Genomic DNA, 20,983 nt, shown 5'->3' with positions numbered 1-20,983 from the left:
TGCTACGATGTTATCTCTGTCACTGACCCGAGATGTCACTATACCTAGTAGTCAACAAGATGCTACGATATTACCTCTGTCACTAACCCCAGCTCTCTCTATACTCAGTAGTCTACATGCTGCTTCGATGTTATCTCTGTCACTGACCCGAGATGTCACTACACCTAGTAGTCGACATGCTGCTATGATATTACCTCTGTCAATGACCCCAGCCCTCACTATACTCAGTAGCATACATGCTGCTACAATGTTCCCTCTGTCACTGACCCCAGCTCTCACTGTACTTAGTAGTCTACATGCTGCTATCATGTTACTCTGTCACTGACTCCAGCTCTCACTATGCTCAGTGGCGTTCATGCTGCTACAATGTTACCTGTGTCACTGACCCCGGCCTTCATTATATTTAGTAGTCTACATGCTGCTGCGATGTTATCTATGTCACTGACCCCAGCTCTCACTATACTCAGTAGTCTACATGCCGCTATGATGTTACCTCTGTCACTGTTTCTCAGCCATGAAAGACTCAGTCATATGTGATCTTCTGTTTGTATGCAAAACCATTAGCTCTACAAATACCAGCAAAAGAGATATAAATCTATACCAACAAATTAAAAAGATTTGCTGGAAAGATAGGTTCCTAACTCAAGGTACTCCCAGCTTATGAAATAAGTGTACCTTTCATTCTCTTACGTAGCCTGTAACTTTAATATTACCTTCAAGATCTGCTAACTTGCTGTCATTTCCTTCTAAAATTAATATTCTACATGCCATGGAACCATTCAGCTATACTTCAAATGGTTTAATTTTAAATAATCAGGGTAAATATGTAATGTGAAGTACTGTAATGTAAAAATACAATCATGTTTTGTAAAACTTCATAAATCTGAGAATGTCTTTGGCCTGAGTCATGGCTAAAATATGGTCCTTGGACTAGTCCACCCTCCCAGTTAAACAAAGAAGAAGATGATTTAGTGAATGAATAAATGAATGAATACAATTCATTTCTGCATGTTACTTTGCTAGTGTCTGTTCGCGTCATGATGTGTATGTCTACATTGTTCACACGACAGCTAACTAGACCATCTGTTAATTCAAGGACCTTTACAAAGTTTTGACAAACAGTCAACACATACTGTTAACATATGCATTTAATATTCATCCTCCTGGCAGGGCTTTGAGCTACAGCACTGAAAACAGACAGCAGTGAGCAGGCCTGCCCCTGTCACATACACACAAACCACACACATGTGCACATATAGAGGCTCTCTCCTTTAAATTACACACACACACACACACACACACACACACACACACACACACACACACACACACACACACACATATGCAGACTCATCTAAGTTCTGAAAGCATATTTTAGGCTTAACAGCGGCTATTTTCAACATGACATCCAGTTTATTTCTTTGGATTTATTTGTATTGTGTAAAGCAAAACTTTAATCTACAGGTGGATTGAAATACTGTAACATTTTGTCTGGCACTGCTAAAACTGAAGAAGAAATTACTATAACACTTTGGTTATGTAAAATGAATTATGAAACACAAATATAAATAAATTCTGACAGATACCTTTATTAGCCATTTATTGCGGCAATAAATGTTAAAATAAGATACTACTGGTACTACACTTTCCCCAAAATATTAAAACAGAACTGTATGTGCAAGATCTACACATATTTTTTAGACAGAATAACCACATAAGGTGACATGGAAGGCTGTTGCAAAAAGATGCAATCACAAACTGAAAACTCGTACCTGTAATAAGGTTGCGAACGAGACGTGGCTCATCTTCCCTGAAATATTCCAACATTCCCTGGAAATCCTTCTCTTTCCTTTGTACCGTCACCTGCCTAATTAGCTCTGGTCGTTTCCGTTCTGCCTGCACAGCTGACTGAGCAGCTAAAAGGCAAAAAGGGAAAACAAGAAAGGTAAATAAAGACTGAGGAATAATTAAAAGTACACTGCTTTAGTAAAGAATGCTCAGAGTACACATTCCTTTAACACACAGGTCTGATACACAAAGTAAGCACAAAGTGACTGTAGCATTCCTGAATTCCAAGCTCTTGTGACTTAACTGCTCAAGTTATGCAGCTGAGACCCTTCTTCTAAAAATGACAAAGATGACATGGTCTGAAAGGTGTTAATGTGGACAAAAACCTCACTTGTCCACTTTATTTAGTCTGTGCAGATGCTCTATGAAATGGCCAAGCAATTTTCATATGTTCTTTGTACCATACCAAGCTTGATTTGACTAGCTTTACATACATGCATCAATATGCTTTGCATTGGTACACGTGGTTAACTAAGTATGCTGATTTGTAGTACCTACCACACAACAGCATCTATTACAAAATATCAAACATCAATCTCTACTCACACTGCACAGATAAACTGCTTTTAAATAAAAGACTATCCTAAGGTTAAACATTGCTTGTGCATTTTATGGGCGGTACAAAACTGCATCATTTTCTTTTGCACAACAAATTTACCTTCAAGATCTTGGACTTTTTTCATGTAAATCTTCAACTGTTTTTTTAATTTCTTTTCATTCTTTTCCAGTTTTTCAACTATCTCCTTAAGATCCTGAGAAAGTAGAAGAGTGTTTTAGCAATTCGAACTGCAAGAAAAATGTACTATCATTTACATTGTGTTTTCATTTTTATTTCTCTAAGAGTTACTTAGAACCATTACATTATGTTCTTCAATGATTAAGGACAGAGAAACAATGTAACCAATATACTTCAAGTAAGGCTACCACAACATAATGAATTCAATACTGCAGTAAAAAAAAAAAAAAAGAACTATCCTAGTGCAGTCACCCATGTCAACCCAATTCCACCTCATCTCTAAAGTAATGAGTCATACATAATAACAGTTGTACCAATGTCAGTATAGCAGAATACTTTTCCACAAACCCACTTTGTCCATCAAAATGATAACTTTATGAAATTCACCCTGTTGTTGTCTTAAAGCAAAAATTGTATTAATTATAAAAAATAAAGAAGCCCCTTAATCTCCAGGGGTGAGAGAGCATTCTAAAATACACTGACAATAGCTTATATGCCAGCTACTCCATCATGAGAGTTTTCTACTCTGTCTCTTTCTCTTACACTGCAATCAAACAAGTCTTTTGAAATGACACTGTTAAATAAGTTGTTGTATCATCTTTAAAGGTTTACTGCAGTGGTGCAGTAGTGTTGTCGCCTCACAGTAAGATGTTGTCCTGTTCAGTTCTCAGCTAGAGCGTATTCTGTGTGGAGACATGCGTGAATGGGTGTACCTTTGTTGAAGGTTGTGTGTCAGAGCTGGCAACTCGGTACGCAAAAATCTACTGCCAATCATTAGCGGACCGGAGTTCTGCTGTGGCGACCCCTAACCGGGAAAAGCCGAAAGACACAACAACATCATCATCTTTAAAGGTTTGTTGTATAACAAAATTATACCTCCACAAGCTCTCCTGTAACTTGGAAACAAAAGCAGTTGTAGCCTTTCATTTGCATGACAGTCTTTGAAATTTCTGAATTCTACAATAAACCTGCTCTACATTTTTACAGCATGTGCACTCAATGTTTTCCTGTCTCCACCATGAACAACTTCCATGTTCTAGCCTTCATCTAAAAAATATCAAAAAGTGTTGCTACTTAGAGGGCTTAAAGTGATTTACCACACTTTTTTATATTCTGCATGCACTAGCTACAGTAATCTGAAGTTGTCTTTTTAATTATTTTAAAGAAGCTCTTGGTTTAAATTAAATGCCTTTTGTTTTTTTTAAACACCTTTATTAAAATAGTACTTAAACCATAGGCAAACATGCATTAACCAAAAAGAAATCAAATCATATTAATATTTTTTCCATTTACATACGTTATACATCGTCTTTTTTTTGTTTTTCGTAATTGTCATTAGTCCAACATTATATAAATTGTTGAATTCTGCCTTACCTTAAACTTCACTCCTCCTCCTGAAAATTTGCATTGTTCGCACAATTTTCATTTATTTCAAAGTAATTTGCTCCTTCCCTTTTCTAAAAATCCCTCTTCTATTTCTTTCGTATGTTTTATAATATTCAATACTTCAAATACAATTGGGTTAGACTTTGATTTCTATTTTCTAGTAATTTATTTTTTGGCAGCCAACAGAATTAAACTTAATATGCCCTTACTATGCCCAGGCAATTCAGATCCTCAGTCACAGCTCAGAAAATATCATACCCCTAGCTGCAGCCATTTGCTCACACAGCGTTACTGTCAGTGTAGCGAATTTTTAAAGTCTGCCAACTCATTACACTCCCAAACACATGTTCCCAGTTTCCTCTTTCTTCCCTAACACACCTCTAACATTTGCTATTTACCTGAGGGAAAATTATATGAAGTCAGCTGGGAGTATAAAAGTACCTATGCTTTACTTCCAAGTAAAGATCCTAAACGTTTTGGACTTTGTTGCATACTTGAGGGCCATATGCATGTCCTCCCATTTTTCTCTTGTAAATTACTTTTCCAGTCTCTCTTTCAATCTTTTCTAACCTTCTTTGAGTGATTCTTATAGTTAGCATGCAACATTTTATATGCCCTACTAATTATCTCTTCTTTAACAGCAGCTTCTGTTCTACATTCAACTAAACACCCCACTAGAGCAGGTCCTTCACTTAAAATACCCTCATCTCCTTTTCTTTGCCTATACTCTGATATTAAGCCCTGTTTGGGAAGGCAGTCTTTAGCTTGCAGTCCAAACACCTTCTAGGCCTCATCCCAACATTTTACCTTTCTCTGTCTCTAGTTATTTGCTCTCAATTCCCTGGCTCCTTTGTCAGTTTTCTCAAGTAAATTCTAGCCCCCCTTGCCTATTTTCTGTACCCTTATTTGCAGTTATCCCCATTGGCAAAATCTCCTTTCTCCATTATCATGTTGGCTTAGTCCTTTTAGTTCTTAGAACAATTTGTTACATTATGAATAGAGTACTCCATGGGGTTTTTATTCTCCTTAAAAATCTGCCTCCAAAAGTTCACTCTCCGTCTCTATTTCTTGAACTTCCACTCTACTTCATCATAAACCCTTTCCACTTTAAATTACAACTTTCTGCTTGAACTGTCTGGACCAAGCAATGCCCCCCCAATCTAGGAAGCATATGTGGTCACCATGGCCTTGGGCAACGGTGGAACAAAGGGTCAACTGTGACGAATGTTTGGAGCATGGATCCACCGGGTCACATGTTCTTTGCAAATCATGGTGATTCAAATGGGAAAATTCATGGGTTGTTGTGTTACTGACCATTGGAAAACCAGTGTCCAGTTTACCACCCTCATACAAAATCTTGCCAGCGGTACCAGTGTAATGGAGGTAGCCACAGACCAGATGAGATGTAACACCAACCTGGCTGGGAGAGACTGAAGAGACAAGAGATGTGCATCCCTATGTTGTAAAGTGGGTAGTCTTGCTATCTGAGAAATTGCATTCAGGTGAGCACCTATGAACTCCATGTCTTGAGCAAAAGAAAGATGTGATTTGCTACAATTAACTGTGATGCCCAGACTGAGGCACAGCTGGAGCAAGTAGTCTCTGGTGCAAATCAAAAGATACTTGATGGGAGCAGTGTGAAGCCAATCATTGAGGTAGGGAAACACCCAAAATCCTAGCAATCCCAGGTGAGCTGCAATCACTGCCGTATATTTGCTGAACACCTGGGGGGGCTGTGGTGAGAGCAAAGAGCAGAACTCTGAAGTGAAAGTGACTGGCCCCAAGCTGGAAGTGATGATACCTTCTCAATCATCTGTTTATTATGATGTGATAGTACTAATCCTGGAGATCTATCAAGCACATCCAGTCATCCTTTCATAACATTGGAAGTATGGACTGAACCATAACCATTCAAAACTTTGCTATTTTACAAACAGATTTAGATAGTGTAGGTCTAAACTTGGGCTGAGGTTTCTATTTTTCTTTGCCACCAAAAAAAAAAAAATCTCAGATAAGTTCAGAACACTTGTTGGTCTGGTGGGCCTTTTGGATTACTCTTTTTCTATCAGGTGTTTGACTTCTAAGGCTGCATCTTTCCTTTTGAGGGATGGCACATTGGGAACTTTCCGTGACCTTACTGGGGAAGGATGGGAAAAAGGAATGCAAAAGCCTCTGATAATTACAGTCTGCACCCACACATCTTTGGTGATGGACTTCCAGGCTTCCCGGTGCAGAGATAAGGGCCCCCCCCCATCTACTTCCAAAGTGCAGCAGTAAAACAATTCTTCAAAAGCACTGATAAAGTATCTCAGTGAATGGACCTCTGAAGCATTGGTATTGTGGGCCTCCTCTACCACTGGAATTCCCCCCTCTGCTGTAGGGGATCGAGCTCCATTGGAGTCCTGAAAAACTCCTTGCTACTTTCGGAACTGTATCTCCCTACCTTCTTTCTGGTTTCTAGAAAAGGTCCACTGAACGGTAGAAAACCATAGTCCTACAGCAGACATGGTTTTCCCATCTTGTTTACTCCTTGAAAGAATCTCTTTAACTTTGGGCCCAAACAAAGTAGATCCATCAAAGGAGCATTAATGAATGATGTATTGAAAGGCTCCATGAAATTGCATAATTGCATCCAGGCATGCCTCTGAACCTTAATGCCTGAACCTGCTGCTCTAGAAACATCCTGTATAGCACTGAAGATCAAATGCATGCAGGCATTTGAGAGGGAATAAAGAGTGGTCAGTTGGGAAGACATAGTTTTCTTGTCCTCTGCAGTCATGGACCCCCAAGAGGGACTTGGAAAGCTTTTTTTTTTAAACAATAAACATCTGTACTGAACTATCACTTATGACACAGGCAATCATATGTTTACATACATGAAAACAAACTATATCGACATATTTTAAGTTGCAAATATACATCACAAATAACCTTCTATACAGCCATCATCAGTCAAACATTACATAGCTCTTACAATTTCTGCCTTCCCTTAACATCATTCTTGTTCTAAAACATTATTTTGCATGTATTTTTCCAATTCCCATTTTTCTATGTAATTTGTGACTGCCCTTTTCTAAAGATCTCACTTCCGGTTCTTTTATCTCTGTTATTATATTCACTACTTCTAGTACAGTTGTTTTAGACTATGACTTTCATTTTATAATAACTGTTATTTTGGCAGCCACCAGAATTAAACTCAGCAAGGCTTTACTATGTCAAGGCAATTCCAATTCTATATCACAGCTCAAAAAATAATTTCCTTAGTTATACCAATTTGCTCACCCAGTTTTTCTGACACAGTAGTCCAGGGAATTTTTAATGTCTGCCAACTCATTACACTCTCAAAAAATATGTTCCCAATTACCTCTTTGTTCCCCATTACACCTCCAAAATGTGCAACCTACCTGACGAAAAATTCTCTGTTTGGGGTATAAAAATACCTATGTAAACACTTCCAAGCGAACATCCTGAATTTTCTAGACGTTGCATATTTGGGAGCCATACATATATCCTCCCATTGTTTCTTCATGAATTGCTTATCCAGTCTCTCTCCTGAATTCCTCTAACCTCCTCAGATTGATTCCTACAGTTATCATACAATATTTTATATGATCTACTAATTATCCCTGTTTTAACTGTTCTAGATTCTACTAAGAACTCCACCAGTGCTGGCCTTTCACTTAGACTCCCCCTATTCCTTTCTCTTTGCCTATACTCTGACATCAATCCTTGATAGGGAACGTAGTCTCTAGTCTTCAGTACGAATTCTTGGCTTCTTCCCATTCCCTTACCTGTCCCTCTGTGATTACTTGCTCCCAAAACTTTGGTTTGTTTGGCAGATTTACCCAGTAAATTCCAGCCCCTTCTTGTACATTGTCTGTATCTCTAACTACAGTCATCCCTATTGACAGAATCTCCTTTCTCCATTCTCATGTTGGGTTCATTCTCTGAATACTTTCTGCTACTTTATGAATATAATATTCTGTATGGTTATTGTTATTCTCCTTTAGGATATATATCCAAAATCTCAGTCTTTACTTATTTCATGAGCTTCCCCCTTTTCATCATCATTTCTTTCCAATTTGAATTATAGCTTTCTGCTTGTGCTATGTATAGGAACCTTGACTGTGTAGCTTAGAAATACTCCTTCAAATCAGGTAATCCCAAACCACCTTGTTCTTTTGAAAGGATCAACCTATCCTGCATGACTCTTGCCCTCTTCCCTCCCAGATAAAGTCCTTCAGCTCTTTATTAATTGCTGTCCACAACTTCTCCTCTGGTTGATAAAAATATGCCTGACAAGTGTATAAGACTAAAGAGACTAAAAATTGTAACAGCTTGTATTTTACTATCAATATCCATAGAACAGAGCTTCAGTTTTCTTGTTTTTTGTATTATCTTGTATTTAGTGTCTTCTCAGATAGCCTTAGCTGCATTAACAAAATGCATTTCATCCATACGCCTATGTATTTAATTTTATCATGTCCTTATACATATGGGTATTTCTGAACCAATTAGTCTGTGGGTAAATAGTTTACATTGATTGCCTTTGTTTTATTTTCATTAATTTTGTATCTTAAAAAGACTTGAAACTGCCACAGAATGTTCCACAACACTGAAATGTATTTTTCTGTTTTTATCATGTACAAAATAATATCATCTGCAAATAAAGTCAACTTTTCTTGAATACCACACAAATTATATCCTTGAATTTCTGAGTCTCTTATTTTCTTTGCACCAGTTCTAAATATAATGCAAATAACAAAGGGGTCAGGTGACACCCATGCCTGGTTCCTCTGCTCAAACACTTTAATTTCAACTTTGACTCCTCATGTATCCTCCTAATTAACCTTATAATTTTATCTGGAAATACAAATGCTTGCATTGCCCTTCTTCAAAATTCCCAGCTTACTCTGTCAAATGCTTTCTCTGCACCAAGACCCACCAACAGCAGTGGTATTTTCTTACATTCTGCTTCCCTCTGAATCATCAGTGTTCTGTTAATGTTGTCAAATGTTTGCATCCTCTCCACAAAACCACAATGATCCATATATTTCAGTTTTGGTATCACTTTTGCCACTCTTTTAAACATTCTCAAGACAAACACTTTATAATCAAGGTTTAGTATTGAAATGGGTCTGTATGAGTCTGTATGAGTTTGGGCCTGATGACTCTTTACCCTCTTTCAGTATTACAGCTATCACTGCTATATTCCAGGATGTTGGTACTTCTCCTCTTGAAATACTGTTAAACAAAACTTTCCAGATCTTTATCAGATTTTTCCCTCCTAGTTTCCATACTTCCACAGGCATACCATCAATTCCTGGGGACTTTCATGTAGATTGGTTAAACATCACCATTTTATCTCATCTCCTCCTATCCTAACTGTTAGGAATTGAGCCTCATCTACCTCTAACCTTGACATATTTAATTCTTCCATAAACATTTCCATTGTACATTTTCTTGATTTCCATATTTCTCTGCTTTATACAGACTTTCACAGAATTTCCGAAATATTTCTAATACCTCTACAGGATCTCTTGTTACCGTCTTTGTTACAGGCTCCTTAAGCTTGGAGACAGCACCTGAGTCATTATACTAAAAGTTTTTGTGCTCTAGAGTTATTATCAAAAAACAGTTGCTTAACAGCAATCTTTCTAAACTCATGCATATAATTGAGGCAATCCCTTACTTTCTCTTTAGCATTCTGTAGTTGATCCTCTTCTTTTTCTGTGAGATTCCCCCTATTCTGCAATATTTTAACATCTGTCAGTCCCTCTAAATAATTATTGTTACTTCTTAACCATATCACCCTTTCTTTAATTGCCACCCTATTTTTAACTCCAGTTTAATTTTATCCTACATTTTAATTACATTTTCAGAAGAAATTTCTGTCTTCTCTAATAGTTCCTGAATAATTTCTACTACCCACTCCTTAAATTCCTCTCTTTTCAGTAGAAAGATGGGAAAGCATCAATGTCTCATTTTTATTTCATTACACTGTATTTTTATTTTAGTTATTATTGGCACGTGATCTGAAATAGTTATTGGGTGCATATCAAGACCGTCATTTAAATGCACATGTTCCTGTGAAATGTAAATTCTGTCTAGCCTTGCCCAGTTTTTCTATCTTGGAGAATAGTATGTAAATTCACTCAAACTCCTATTACTGAATTCACATCTTCCATGCCAAATATTTTCATAAATTCCTTCAGAAATCTAACCTCCTTTGTTAAACCTTCCCTTCTGGGCCCCACAGACACATCTTCACTGCTTCAAATAATATTCCAGTCATTACATATAAGTAATATTCCTGAAACCTGAATATTTTTCCCAAAACTTTCTTAAGCTCCACTAGAACAGTTTTATGTTGAATATAAATACATGCCAGTGTAATCTTCCTCCCTGCAAGTAGCCTCTTAGCACTACAAATCTACCATTATTATCATTTTTGTCCTCTTTAATCACTATTGGAGCTCCTCTTGCAATTAATATAAGTACTTCTCTTTTCCTTTGTCCCTGGTATTCCACTGAATAACTATCCTGGAATACTTTCTTCATCAGATTCGCATGTTCAGTTCTTTCCAAGTGTGTCTCCTGTAGCATAGCTATTTGCAGTCTACAGTTTTTAATACAGTTCACTATTCTTACTTTTTTGTATTTGTCTGTGAGACCATTGACATTTAAAGACATTACAGAAAGCATCACTGTATTAAAAAAAATATTATTACCACCTTTTATGTACAACAGCTTTTTGTCTGGTTCCAGCTTCTGTGTTACATGCATGCACTTTATGGCGGGTTGAACATTTATACAGTTGTTTCTTGTCATATCCATTTCAGCCTAAGCCGCACCTTATAAAAAGTTTTGTTTTATTGAAAGCCCTCAAAAAACAAACAGAAAAAAACAAAAGCACCCCCAGTACCCCCTTAAAGCCTGTACTTTAACACACAAAGCATACTAACACACTTACTATGTACATCTTCAAATACTGAATGAAGTTTTAACCTCCTAATAGGAACAAATGTTCCAAACTGACAGCCACAACTCACAGACTTGAGTTGACCTAAAAGAATGGTTATCCATGCTAAGACACATGGAACAGCCTGTGCTTCTACTAAGTGCTGTCTGTTTTTGTCTTATCTTTATAACTCTCCCAGCTGGGAAAACACCTGAATGCTTCTGGAGAACATTATCTCCTAGCCAATTTCACTTATTTTTCTAGCCAATTTCTCTTTATCAGATTGTAGCCAATTTCTGTTTATCAGAGTGTCTCCATGGAGACATGAACACCAGATACAGAATTGCTACTATGCATATATTTATTTGATAGGAAAAAAACTTATACTATTCAATATTCTTTTTAATTTACTTGTTTTCTCTTAAAACATGCAGTGCCCATATTTCTTAAAACTGAACAGGGAGAAAGAGAGAAGGAAGGAGAAAGAAAAAAAAAACATGAGCACCTGTTTACAATAGTATCCCCATTACACTTAAAATAAGTGAAAAACTTTATAGCATGCAAAGAAAATCATGCACTATAATAATAGCACTATTAAGAAAAAAAATGTTTTACTTACAGTTAACTTTCTCCCTCCTCTTCCCCTCCCCTAAGTATTTTTATGAACATTAATGACATGAAGTAGGGAATATGCTTTAGAGGCCCCCACAAGTCCATCAGAGTCCTAAAAAGTCCAATATTTCCAGATTTTCTTATGTCATATTTCACATATATAATTGTTTGTAATCCCAAATTTGTCAATTTCCAAGTCACTGGTTTTATTCCTTTTCATCTCCCATCTCCCAACTCATGTCTCTGCTTTATTTCCACATACTTTCAATTCTTCTAGTCAACTCTCATGCACCCTTCATTCTCTCCAGCAATTGAAACATTGGAAAAGGTTTCACTGGCACAGTTTCTCTGTGGTCTTTATTACGAGAACAAGAAGCAGAATCTCCTTCTGTTTCACAGCTCATTTTTTGTTGGACAAACATTTGTATTTCGTCCTTAGCATGTACTTCATCAATAAAGGATTTTGTCCCTCCAGGGAAGAATATTTTGAAGACAGCTGAGTACAGACGTTTGAATCTCATGCCTGCTTCTTGACATTCTCTGAATGGTGGAATAAATGTATTCCTTTTCTGCCTAGTGTACAATGAGTAATCATTTTCCATAAACACTCTGCTATCTCCCACTTTTAGTACTTTGTCCTTCTGCCACAGTTTTGTCAAAATCAGCTCCTTCTGCTGGTAGGATTGCATCTTTACTATTAAAGGTCTAGGTTGCTTTTTCATAGCCAGGTTTGGAGCACACACACAATGTGGCCTTTCAACTAACAAGTCCTGCTGTGGAATACCAGCCCAGTTGCTTATTTGCACTTTCATAAAATTAATACAGTCTGTTACTTCCAGCTTCTCTGGTACAGCTGAATATCTCAAGTTTTCCTTATTTGCTCTGTCCCCTAATTCTATTATTTTCTGAAACAGCTGTTCTTGAACAGTCTCATATTCAGCCAGCCTTTTCTTCATTTCAACCTTGGATTTCTGCAGTTTTATCTGAATATCTATTTAAAGCTTCTTCCATTTTTTCCAGTCTTTTGTTGTTTGAGTTAATATACTCCATCAGAGTTTTGTTTATTTTAACTGGGTCTGTGTGCAGTTGTCTTACACTTTCTTCTAGGTTACTAGAAATCATGTGTGGAGGTTGTACTGCTTTTTGCCAAACAACTCAAGAACTTTTCCCAGTCACTGTTTTTTTCTCAACTTTTGTAGCTGATATTCTTTCAGGCTCTTTGTATTTCTTTTTTTCCTGGCATCCAGGCAGTGTACTTACTAACCTTATTGAAATTTACCCAGAAACACAAAAGTCTACTGGCCTTCTATGCTGAGTTTCTGTTTTCACACTGGGAGAGCTAGAATTAAGCTGTTACTCAATGTGCAGCCATCTTGGAAGTCACTTACCTGAAAGCATGATCTATTCAGCCATGTCTGACTATGGGAGCAGCAAATAAGACTGAAAGAAATACAGGATTTGGGGGAGATTATGGGTAAGGGGAGGATCTTGAGCTATGGATCCTAAGTTTAAGAAAGTGGGCAAAGTCAGATCTGAGACCCATTGTCTGAGGTACGGATAAAAAAGACAACATCAGGTTTGTTTTTTCTAAATTTCATAACAAATTATTAACATGATCAAACAGTCTGCTGCTCGTCTTCTGTTATCATACAAGACAAACAGGCAGATTAGTTCTTTTATATGCTTTACTACATAGAAACACATCAGGATGGAAAGCAGCAATATAAAATATAAACAAACTGATTAACTGACAGACTAACACATATATGCATGCTCACATCTCAACAGCTCTCTACAAAATGGCAGTCTGGCTTGCATGTGCTCAGTATTTATACACATATGCAAGCCCTTGGAAAGCTTCTTAACGGTACATACATACATACTCTGATCTACATCCACCCTCTTTAGTGAATTGTCTTACAATAACAATGACATCTGAATAGACATGCAATTATACAGATACCAAGAAATAAACACAACATTCTTGTCCAAATTGCCATGTACCTGGAACATGGTCTGGAAATGCGACCGGGTATAGTAATGCAGTAGTTAGGACTGGGTTTAGCAACAGGGACAGTCATTGGTGAACTATCTGCTTGAGGACTCTTGGGAGTCTTCTCAGGAACAGGGATATTTAATGGAATGTCATCTGGAAATGGAACATTGGATGACTCATTCTGAGATCTAGAGGCTTTATCACAGGCAAGATGCTGCAATACTGGCTCATACTCTGGTACTAAATGTTTCTGATTCCAATTCTAATTCACCTTCTTATGATTCCACAGTGTACGATCTCAGCTCTGGACATACACTTTTCATGACTCCAATACAATCAACACCTTTTGCTATCTGCAACCTCACTATTCACCTTCTTGTAATGGATTGAGCAGTTTGCTGGTCTTATCATAGTAGGACTTCTGGGACAAATGCCATTTCATAAGTTGAGCCTTCACTGCTTTGTTGTTCTTAGCACAGGGAACCAACCAATTGCTACTGATCAGTAGTGTGGTTCTGGTTTGTCTTGACAAAAGTCTCTGAGCAGGTGAAACAAGATGTTTATCATGAGGAACATTTCTGAAATTCAGGAGATTTTGAAAAACATCACTATTGTGTTGTTTCAACTTCTCTAATAACTGTTTCACACTTTGAATTGCACGTTCTGTCAGGCCATTTGACTGTGGGTAATTAGGGCTACTCGTAACATGAATAAAGTCTCACTCCTCAGCAAATCTCTTGAACTGCTGGCTTGTAAACTGTGCACCATTGTCAGACATAACTTTGTATGGACTACCATGGACTGCAAAATTATACTTCATCTTAGTAATGACAGTACTGGATGCTAGATTAGGAAGTAGGTCAATCTCAAACTAATTTGAATAAGAGTCTACTAACACCAAGTAATGTCGACCATTCCATTCAAAAATGTTTGTAGCTACTGTCGACCAAGGTAGTTCAGCAATCTGGTTTAGCTTAAGTGGTTCTTTCTGTTGATGTGGCTTAGTACTATTACATACAGAGCAAGATGAAAGTACTCTCTCAATATCCTTTGACATAGAAGGCCAAAATACCAGTTCTCTTGCCCATCTTTTGGTAGAATCAGTTTGTGGGTGGCCACAATGCAAGATGGTAATATATTTTTGTTGCAAGGATTTTTGAACAGTCACTTTTGGAGCTTTCATAATGATACCATTGCCAAACAAAATCTCATCTCTGTAAGGAAAATATGGTTGCAGGTCATAAGCTAAATAAGATTGCTTTGACGGCCATCCTCAACTGATAAAGTGGTTGAAATTCTGAAGAACTGGATCTGCAGCCGTCTGACTTCTAAGCTCATCAAGATGTGTGGAAGAAAAATTTCTCACTTCCATGACTTCAAAATCAATTTGCTCTTTTTCATGCTGTTCAGTGTTTTTTTTTCTGGGTGATCTGGATAAAGTTATCAGCAAGATAAAGACATTTGCCTTTTGTGTAGACAAGACTGAAATTATACTTTTGCAATTTCAACATCATACATTGCAATCTAGCAGGAGCTGTATGCATAAGCTTTCTCAAAATAGTGATTAGAGGTTGGTGATCAGTTTCAATTTGAATAGGTCGGCCATAAATATAATCATGGAACTTCGAACATGCAAACACAATTACCAAGAGTTCTTTCTCTATCTGTGCATACTGCATCTCAGTTTGGGTTATAGTTCTGGATGCATAGGTTACTGGTCTACCTCTTGAAAAATGACTGCACCAAGACCAAACTTCGAAGCATCACAAGAAAGAGTTACTGGTTTATGAACATCATAGCATTTTAAAGTAGGTGGACTGGCAATTCTCTGTTTCAGGACATCAAATGCTCTTTGGTGTTATTCTAACCAGGACCAGGATACATCTTTGGGTATCAACTCTCCTTGAGTGGAGTTGAAAGTTGGTTCAAGTCTGGAATGAACTTGCCTAGTTAGTTGAACATGCCAAGAAAATTTGTTGGGCTTGAACATTATCTGGAGTTGGCATCCCAAAAACTGCTGTTTGCTTTGAAGGATCTGGTTGTAAACCTGAAATGGTAAACAAATGACCAACATAAGGAACTTCTCGTAGCCTGAATTTGCACTTCTGAGGATTCAGCTTAAGATTCACTTCACATGAACTTTCTTGAGGTTTCTCTCATGTTTGACTTCACCACTACCTCCTACAAGAATATCATCTACTATAATAACACATGGATAACCAGAAAAAAATTGTTCCATCACAAGCTGGAAGACCTCACTGGCAGAATTTATCCCAAATAACATTCTCAAAAATCTGTACCTGCCAAAGGGAGTACTGAAAGGGGTTTAGCAATTAAAATTTTCAGTCAAGCAAAATTTGCCTAAATGAACTTTTTGCATCCAAGACAGAAAAAACAGTGGCATTTGGCATAACAGCAGTAACGTCTTTGACTGTACACACTGGACGATGAGGTCATTTTAGTGCATTGTTAAAATCTCATGGATCAATACAAATTCTGATATCATCTCAGCTTTTCGTATGAACTACCACCATGGAAGATACCCATTCAGTAAGGGAAGAAGAACCTACTGGACAAATAACACCTTGCTGCACGATTTTGTCTAACTTGTCTTTGACTCTTTTCTGCATAGCAAATGGATCTTTCAGGGCTGGTCTGACAACTGGGCTGACTTCAGCGTCTAACTTCATGGAGTACACAACTGGGAGTTCACCTACTTTGTCTTCGTAAAGATCGGCATAGGTAGAAAAAAAATACAGCCACAAAAGAATAGCCAACAGCCTTCACAGAAAAGGATATTTTACTCACACTAGCATCTCAGCCAAACAGCCTTCAAGGTGTACAAAACAGAATAACAGACACCATATAGGTAGCAATAGAAAGGGTTTGTATTTTGTGTTTATTTTTTAATGTTCTTAGTGAAAAGATCTTTCAAATGCTATATTATTTTTGGCCAATTCTATTTAAGGATTTTAAGTTAGCTAATCTTTTACAAGATAGACCTCTAATTTCATTTAAGAAAGGCCGCAGCACAGCAGACAAGATAGTGCATAGTAGGTTTCAAATGCCTGAGGTCCAGTTTAATCGTGGAGTTTTTCCTAATATGGGTATGTTTATTTGTGGTAAATGTTCTATTTGTCCTTATGTGGTGGACAGCTTTCCCTTCATTAATGGCGTTACAGTTAAGCCCAATCAATGTTTCTCATGCAATACAGATGAAATTGTTTATATTTTAAAATGCCCATGTAGTAAGTTCTATGTGGGTGAAAGCATGAGAAAGTTTAAGGTTTGTTTTTGGGAACATACTAAGTATATTAGAAATGGTAACTGTGAAAATTCGTTAGCAATTAATTTTAGGAAATATCATACAAGTGATTTCAAACTTCTTAAAGGTTGCATCTTGGAACAAGTGAAGGTTCATTTGGGAGAGTTAACACTTTTAAAGAAGAAGTTGTTATATAAAGAGGCACTTTTTAATATAAAATATGATACTCTAACCCCTAAGGAGTGAAATATTGAATTTAATTGGAAATATTTAATCAATTATTTTATGTGTTAATGGTTTAATTGATGGGTGTATTTATATGGTGTATTTTATTATGTTTTGTACGGTTCCCTATCAGAAGCCTGAAACACTATAAGCTTGAAAATCAAAATCCTGAAACCAAAAGCCTGAAAATTCAAAATCCCGAAAACCCAAAATCCTGAAACTCAAAATCCTGAAAACACAAATAATGCTAATCTATAAAGACACTAATATCTACCAACTGACTCTGACCCTAACCCTAAGGTCCGTCAATATCACACACTCACCTGACCCGCGCCCTAACCCTAACTCACTTAAACCGCCCCTAACCCCAATATTTGTCACTATTGCATACATGCCTAACCTGCGCCCTAACCCTAACTCACTTAAACCGTCCCTAACCCTAACATAAAACCAACCGCACACTCACCTGAACCCAACGCATGACCTAACACCACAGGGCTATCAATAGCAAAGCCACAATGACGTCAGTATGTCCATTTTGTGTTTTCAGGATTTTGAGTTTCAGGATTTTGGGTTTTCGAGATTTTGAATTTTCAGGCTTTTGGTTTCAGGATTTTGATTTTCAAGCTTATAGTGTTTCAGGCTTCTGATAGGGAACCGTTTTGTACTCCTTGAAGGCTGTTTGGCCGAGGTGCTAGAGTGAATAAAATATCCTTTCCTGTAAAGGCTGTTGGGTGTTTTTTGTAGTTCTATTTGTTGGACTTTATTCAGTGGTTTGGTTAGGTAGAAAAAATATTCTGGGCAAAATTAGAACAGTTGTCTTTTAAGCTTACATGGTGGACTTCCTTATTAAATGAAAGTAATTCCATTTTCAAACTGTCTCTGAGGCCTAATACTGACTGTACATGCCTTTTGACTATGCAAAATTCCAAGTAAAAAAGCAACCTTTCCTCCAAATGGAAATGTAGCTGCACTCTCCCTACCTAGACGTCTTTAACAAAAGCCCCTGGGAGGGTATCCTCCTGAGTTCCTAAGCACCTTATAGCTGGCTATAACCTTCTATAGCTAATTCCCATACGATCTTTCACACGCTGTAAATCTTGTAATTAGCTTTTGACCTTTGACTTTAAGTGTGTGTGTTAAAATGTATCTGCACGGTATTTTTCCACTATGGGCAGTATTGCTCATGCCTTGTATTACTTGATATGTACTTGTGCTTTTATTTTTATTGGACTGCTATCTTTACTGTAATCAGTTTAATGGAGCTTTTCTCCCAGGGCCTCCACTGAAAATGGGCTCTCTGGGCCCAGTGGACTTCCCCCTGTAATCAAACTGTAAATAAATAAATAAATAAATAAATAAGTAATAGCTGTTCCCAGCAGAGTAACATGAAAGCACTACTGAGCCTTTGGTCTGAATTTCTTCACCACCATAAGCAATAAGCTTCGCACACTTTGCCAAATTAAGCTTCTCACCAACACATACCCTAGCAAATGTCACACTTTGAACCTGTATCAACATTGAGCTCTGTGGATCTCCCATTAATCTGAACAGTACAAAATACTTCATTCTTTGCCCAAAAATTTACCACATGGACTATTTCATTAAGCACAGAGACACCATCAACATAAAAAGCAAGGTCGCAGCTTTCTAACTGATCAACTTTTCTCTTTGAATAGTCCTTTTTAATAAAAGAATGGAACTCTTTTGATTTACAAAATCTTTGGAAATGATTCCACTTTTTATATCTGTGGCACTGCTGACCAAAAGCTTTTCTCTTTTAGACTCATAACTGCCACCACAACAGTTGACTATGAGGCTAGGTGAGGGCACATGCTTTGAGTTTGCTGACTCACCCTTGTGCTTCACCGAGACGGTGCATACTCTAGAATTTGCTAGAAAGCTACAGGATTTTCCAGGGATTGTTACAGGACATGCTGCATACTGTCAACATTGACTTTAGAAGATTTTGGAAACATGCACTTCTCATTTATAAGCATATTTGTGAGCTTTTCTGTGAGCTCATGTATCTGACAAATCTCTATGGCATTATTCAAAGTTAATTTACTGTCTCAACGCAAAATCTTTCTCACAGCATCATCTTTAATACCACACACAAGTCTGTCTTTTATCAACTCATTCCTTAAATCACCAAATCTGCATGTTTTAGCCTTATTTTTCAAGTCAGTTATATATACTGCAAATTTTTCACCAGGCTTTTGATCCCTTGTGCAAAATAAGTGTCTTTCCATTGCAATATTCATTTGGGGGTTACCAGATAGCTTAGCGGTTAAGGTCTCTGCCTCCCATGCACAAGGTACAAGGTTCGATCCTGACCTCCGACCAATACATGTTTGGAGTTTGGATGTTTTTGTTGTGTCTCTGTGGGGTTTCTCCCTTGCTGACTGTTTCCATCTCAAACTCACCAATGAATGGAGTTTTTGGCAGCAGCACAGACTCTACATGGTGCCCTATAGGGGGAAGAGTTGTACAGACCAACCGCTTTGGGCATCTACTGTGGTGCGAAGTATCGGGAACATGGATCACAGACTGCATGTAGTGGCAGGGTTAGCCACTTGACGGTGTGAAATATGGCCAAAAATGGGCATAGGTAGTTACCGGTGATAACTGGGTTGAGGACCTGTCCTACTCTGATTCATGCCGGGTTGAGGGTCCAACCTACTCTGACCCACACCAGGGACACATGCTAATGGTGGGAGGGGTATATGTGCCCCTATTGGCCAGTGTGTGCCTGCCATAAAGCCCAGCAGCCCTGGGTCAATAAGCTACTGGCTGGCCGGTGCCTAGTTGCCCAGCCTGGGTTATATGAGACAGCTTTGTTGAGCAAAAGCTGGACATAAAAACAACCAACCTGCCAAGCATGAACTGAGAATTGCTAGACGTAATGTAGCTTCACTGATGGGATGCAGCTTGGAAGTGGATGACATGATGATATGGAGGAGGCAGGACATCCTATGTATCTAGGAGATGAGATGGAAGGGCACTGCAGCAAAGGATCCAAAGTATATACTCAGGTAGAGGGCAGGCTAGAAATGGTGTAGGAATTGTGGTGAGAGAGATGCTTCAGAAGGCAGTAAGGGATATCATCAGAATTAATGACAGACTCATGGCAGTCAGACTGCAGTGTAATGATAGGGCAGTATTCATAATCTCAGCCTCTACCCACAGCAGGGTTGTGATAGTGAGGAAAAGAGTGCATTCAGACAGCAGTTGCAGGACCTACTAGATAAAGCAGGACAACAAGAATTGGTGTTGATAATGGGTGACTTGAATGCATATATCAGGAAAGACAGAACAGGATATGAGGACTGCCTGGGTCCACATGGATGGGGCAACAGGAATAAAGAAGGAGAAGCCATTCTAGACTTCTGTCTGGCAAATGGCTTGACAGTAGCCTAGAGACAGTCACAAGATCACATACAAGAGTAAACATGCAACTCAGGCAGACTTCCTCCTAGTAAGGAAAAGGCACTGGGGCAGAATCCACGACTGCAAAGTCATCCCAAGTGAAACAGTCGGCCCACAGCATAAACCACTAGTTGACACAATCAGCTGCAAGCAGTGGTCAGAGAAGGCTCTAAGGTCAACAGAGACCAGGTTGAAGACCTGGAAGTTGACTGGAGAGAAAGTACAACAGTTCAAGGAATGACTCAGGGCTCCAACACCCCAAGAAGAGGAGGAAATAGGTGGAGTTGAAGAAGAATGGCAGTGCCTAAAAACAGCATGTGTTAGGATTACAGAAAGGATATGTGGCCGAGCCAGGTATGGAAATAAGGTACTTAAGGAAAGCTGGTGGTGGAATGCAGAAGTCCAGGAAATCATCAAAAGAAAAAAGGAGTGCAGAAAGAAGTGGGAGACAGAAAAGACTGACCAGGCTAGGCAGGACTACTGGTTGGCTAACAAACAAGCTATGAAAGAAGTTGCAATAGCAAA

At 38.1% G+C, this 20,983-nt stretch overlaps 1 protein-coding gene across 2 annotated transcripts in view; it reads right to left on the bottom strand.

The window, feature by feature from the left end:
- The window catches only part of MYO5B (myosin VB), a 3,346,216-nt gene that overhangs the window by 264,094 nt on the left and 3,061,139 nt on the right, over nt 1-20,983 (bottom strand). For both annotated transcript variants that reach the window (XM_044078265.1, XM_044078275.1), the window contains 2 exons: nt 2,507-2,600; nt 1,773-1,916 (listed from right to left, as the gene is read on the bottom strand). In XM_044078265.1, coding sequence (XP_043934200.1) covers nt 1,773-1,916; nt 2,507-2,600 — 238 coding nt within the window. The remainder of the gene's footprint in view (nt 1-1,772; nt 1,917-2,506; nt 2,601-20,983) is intronic.

Source organism: Protopterus annectens, chromosome 1.part1 (assembly GCF_019279795.1).
Source record: "Protopterus annectens isolate FY-2018-M chromosome 1.part1, PAN1.0, whole genome shotgun sequence".
Lineage (NCBI taxonomy): Eukaryota > Metazoa > Chordata > Ceratodontiformes > Protopteridae > Protopterus > Protopterus annectens.
This window is presented reverse-complemented; position numbering and strand designations above follow the sequence as displayed.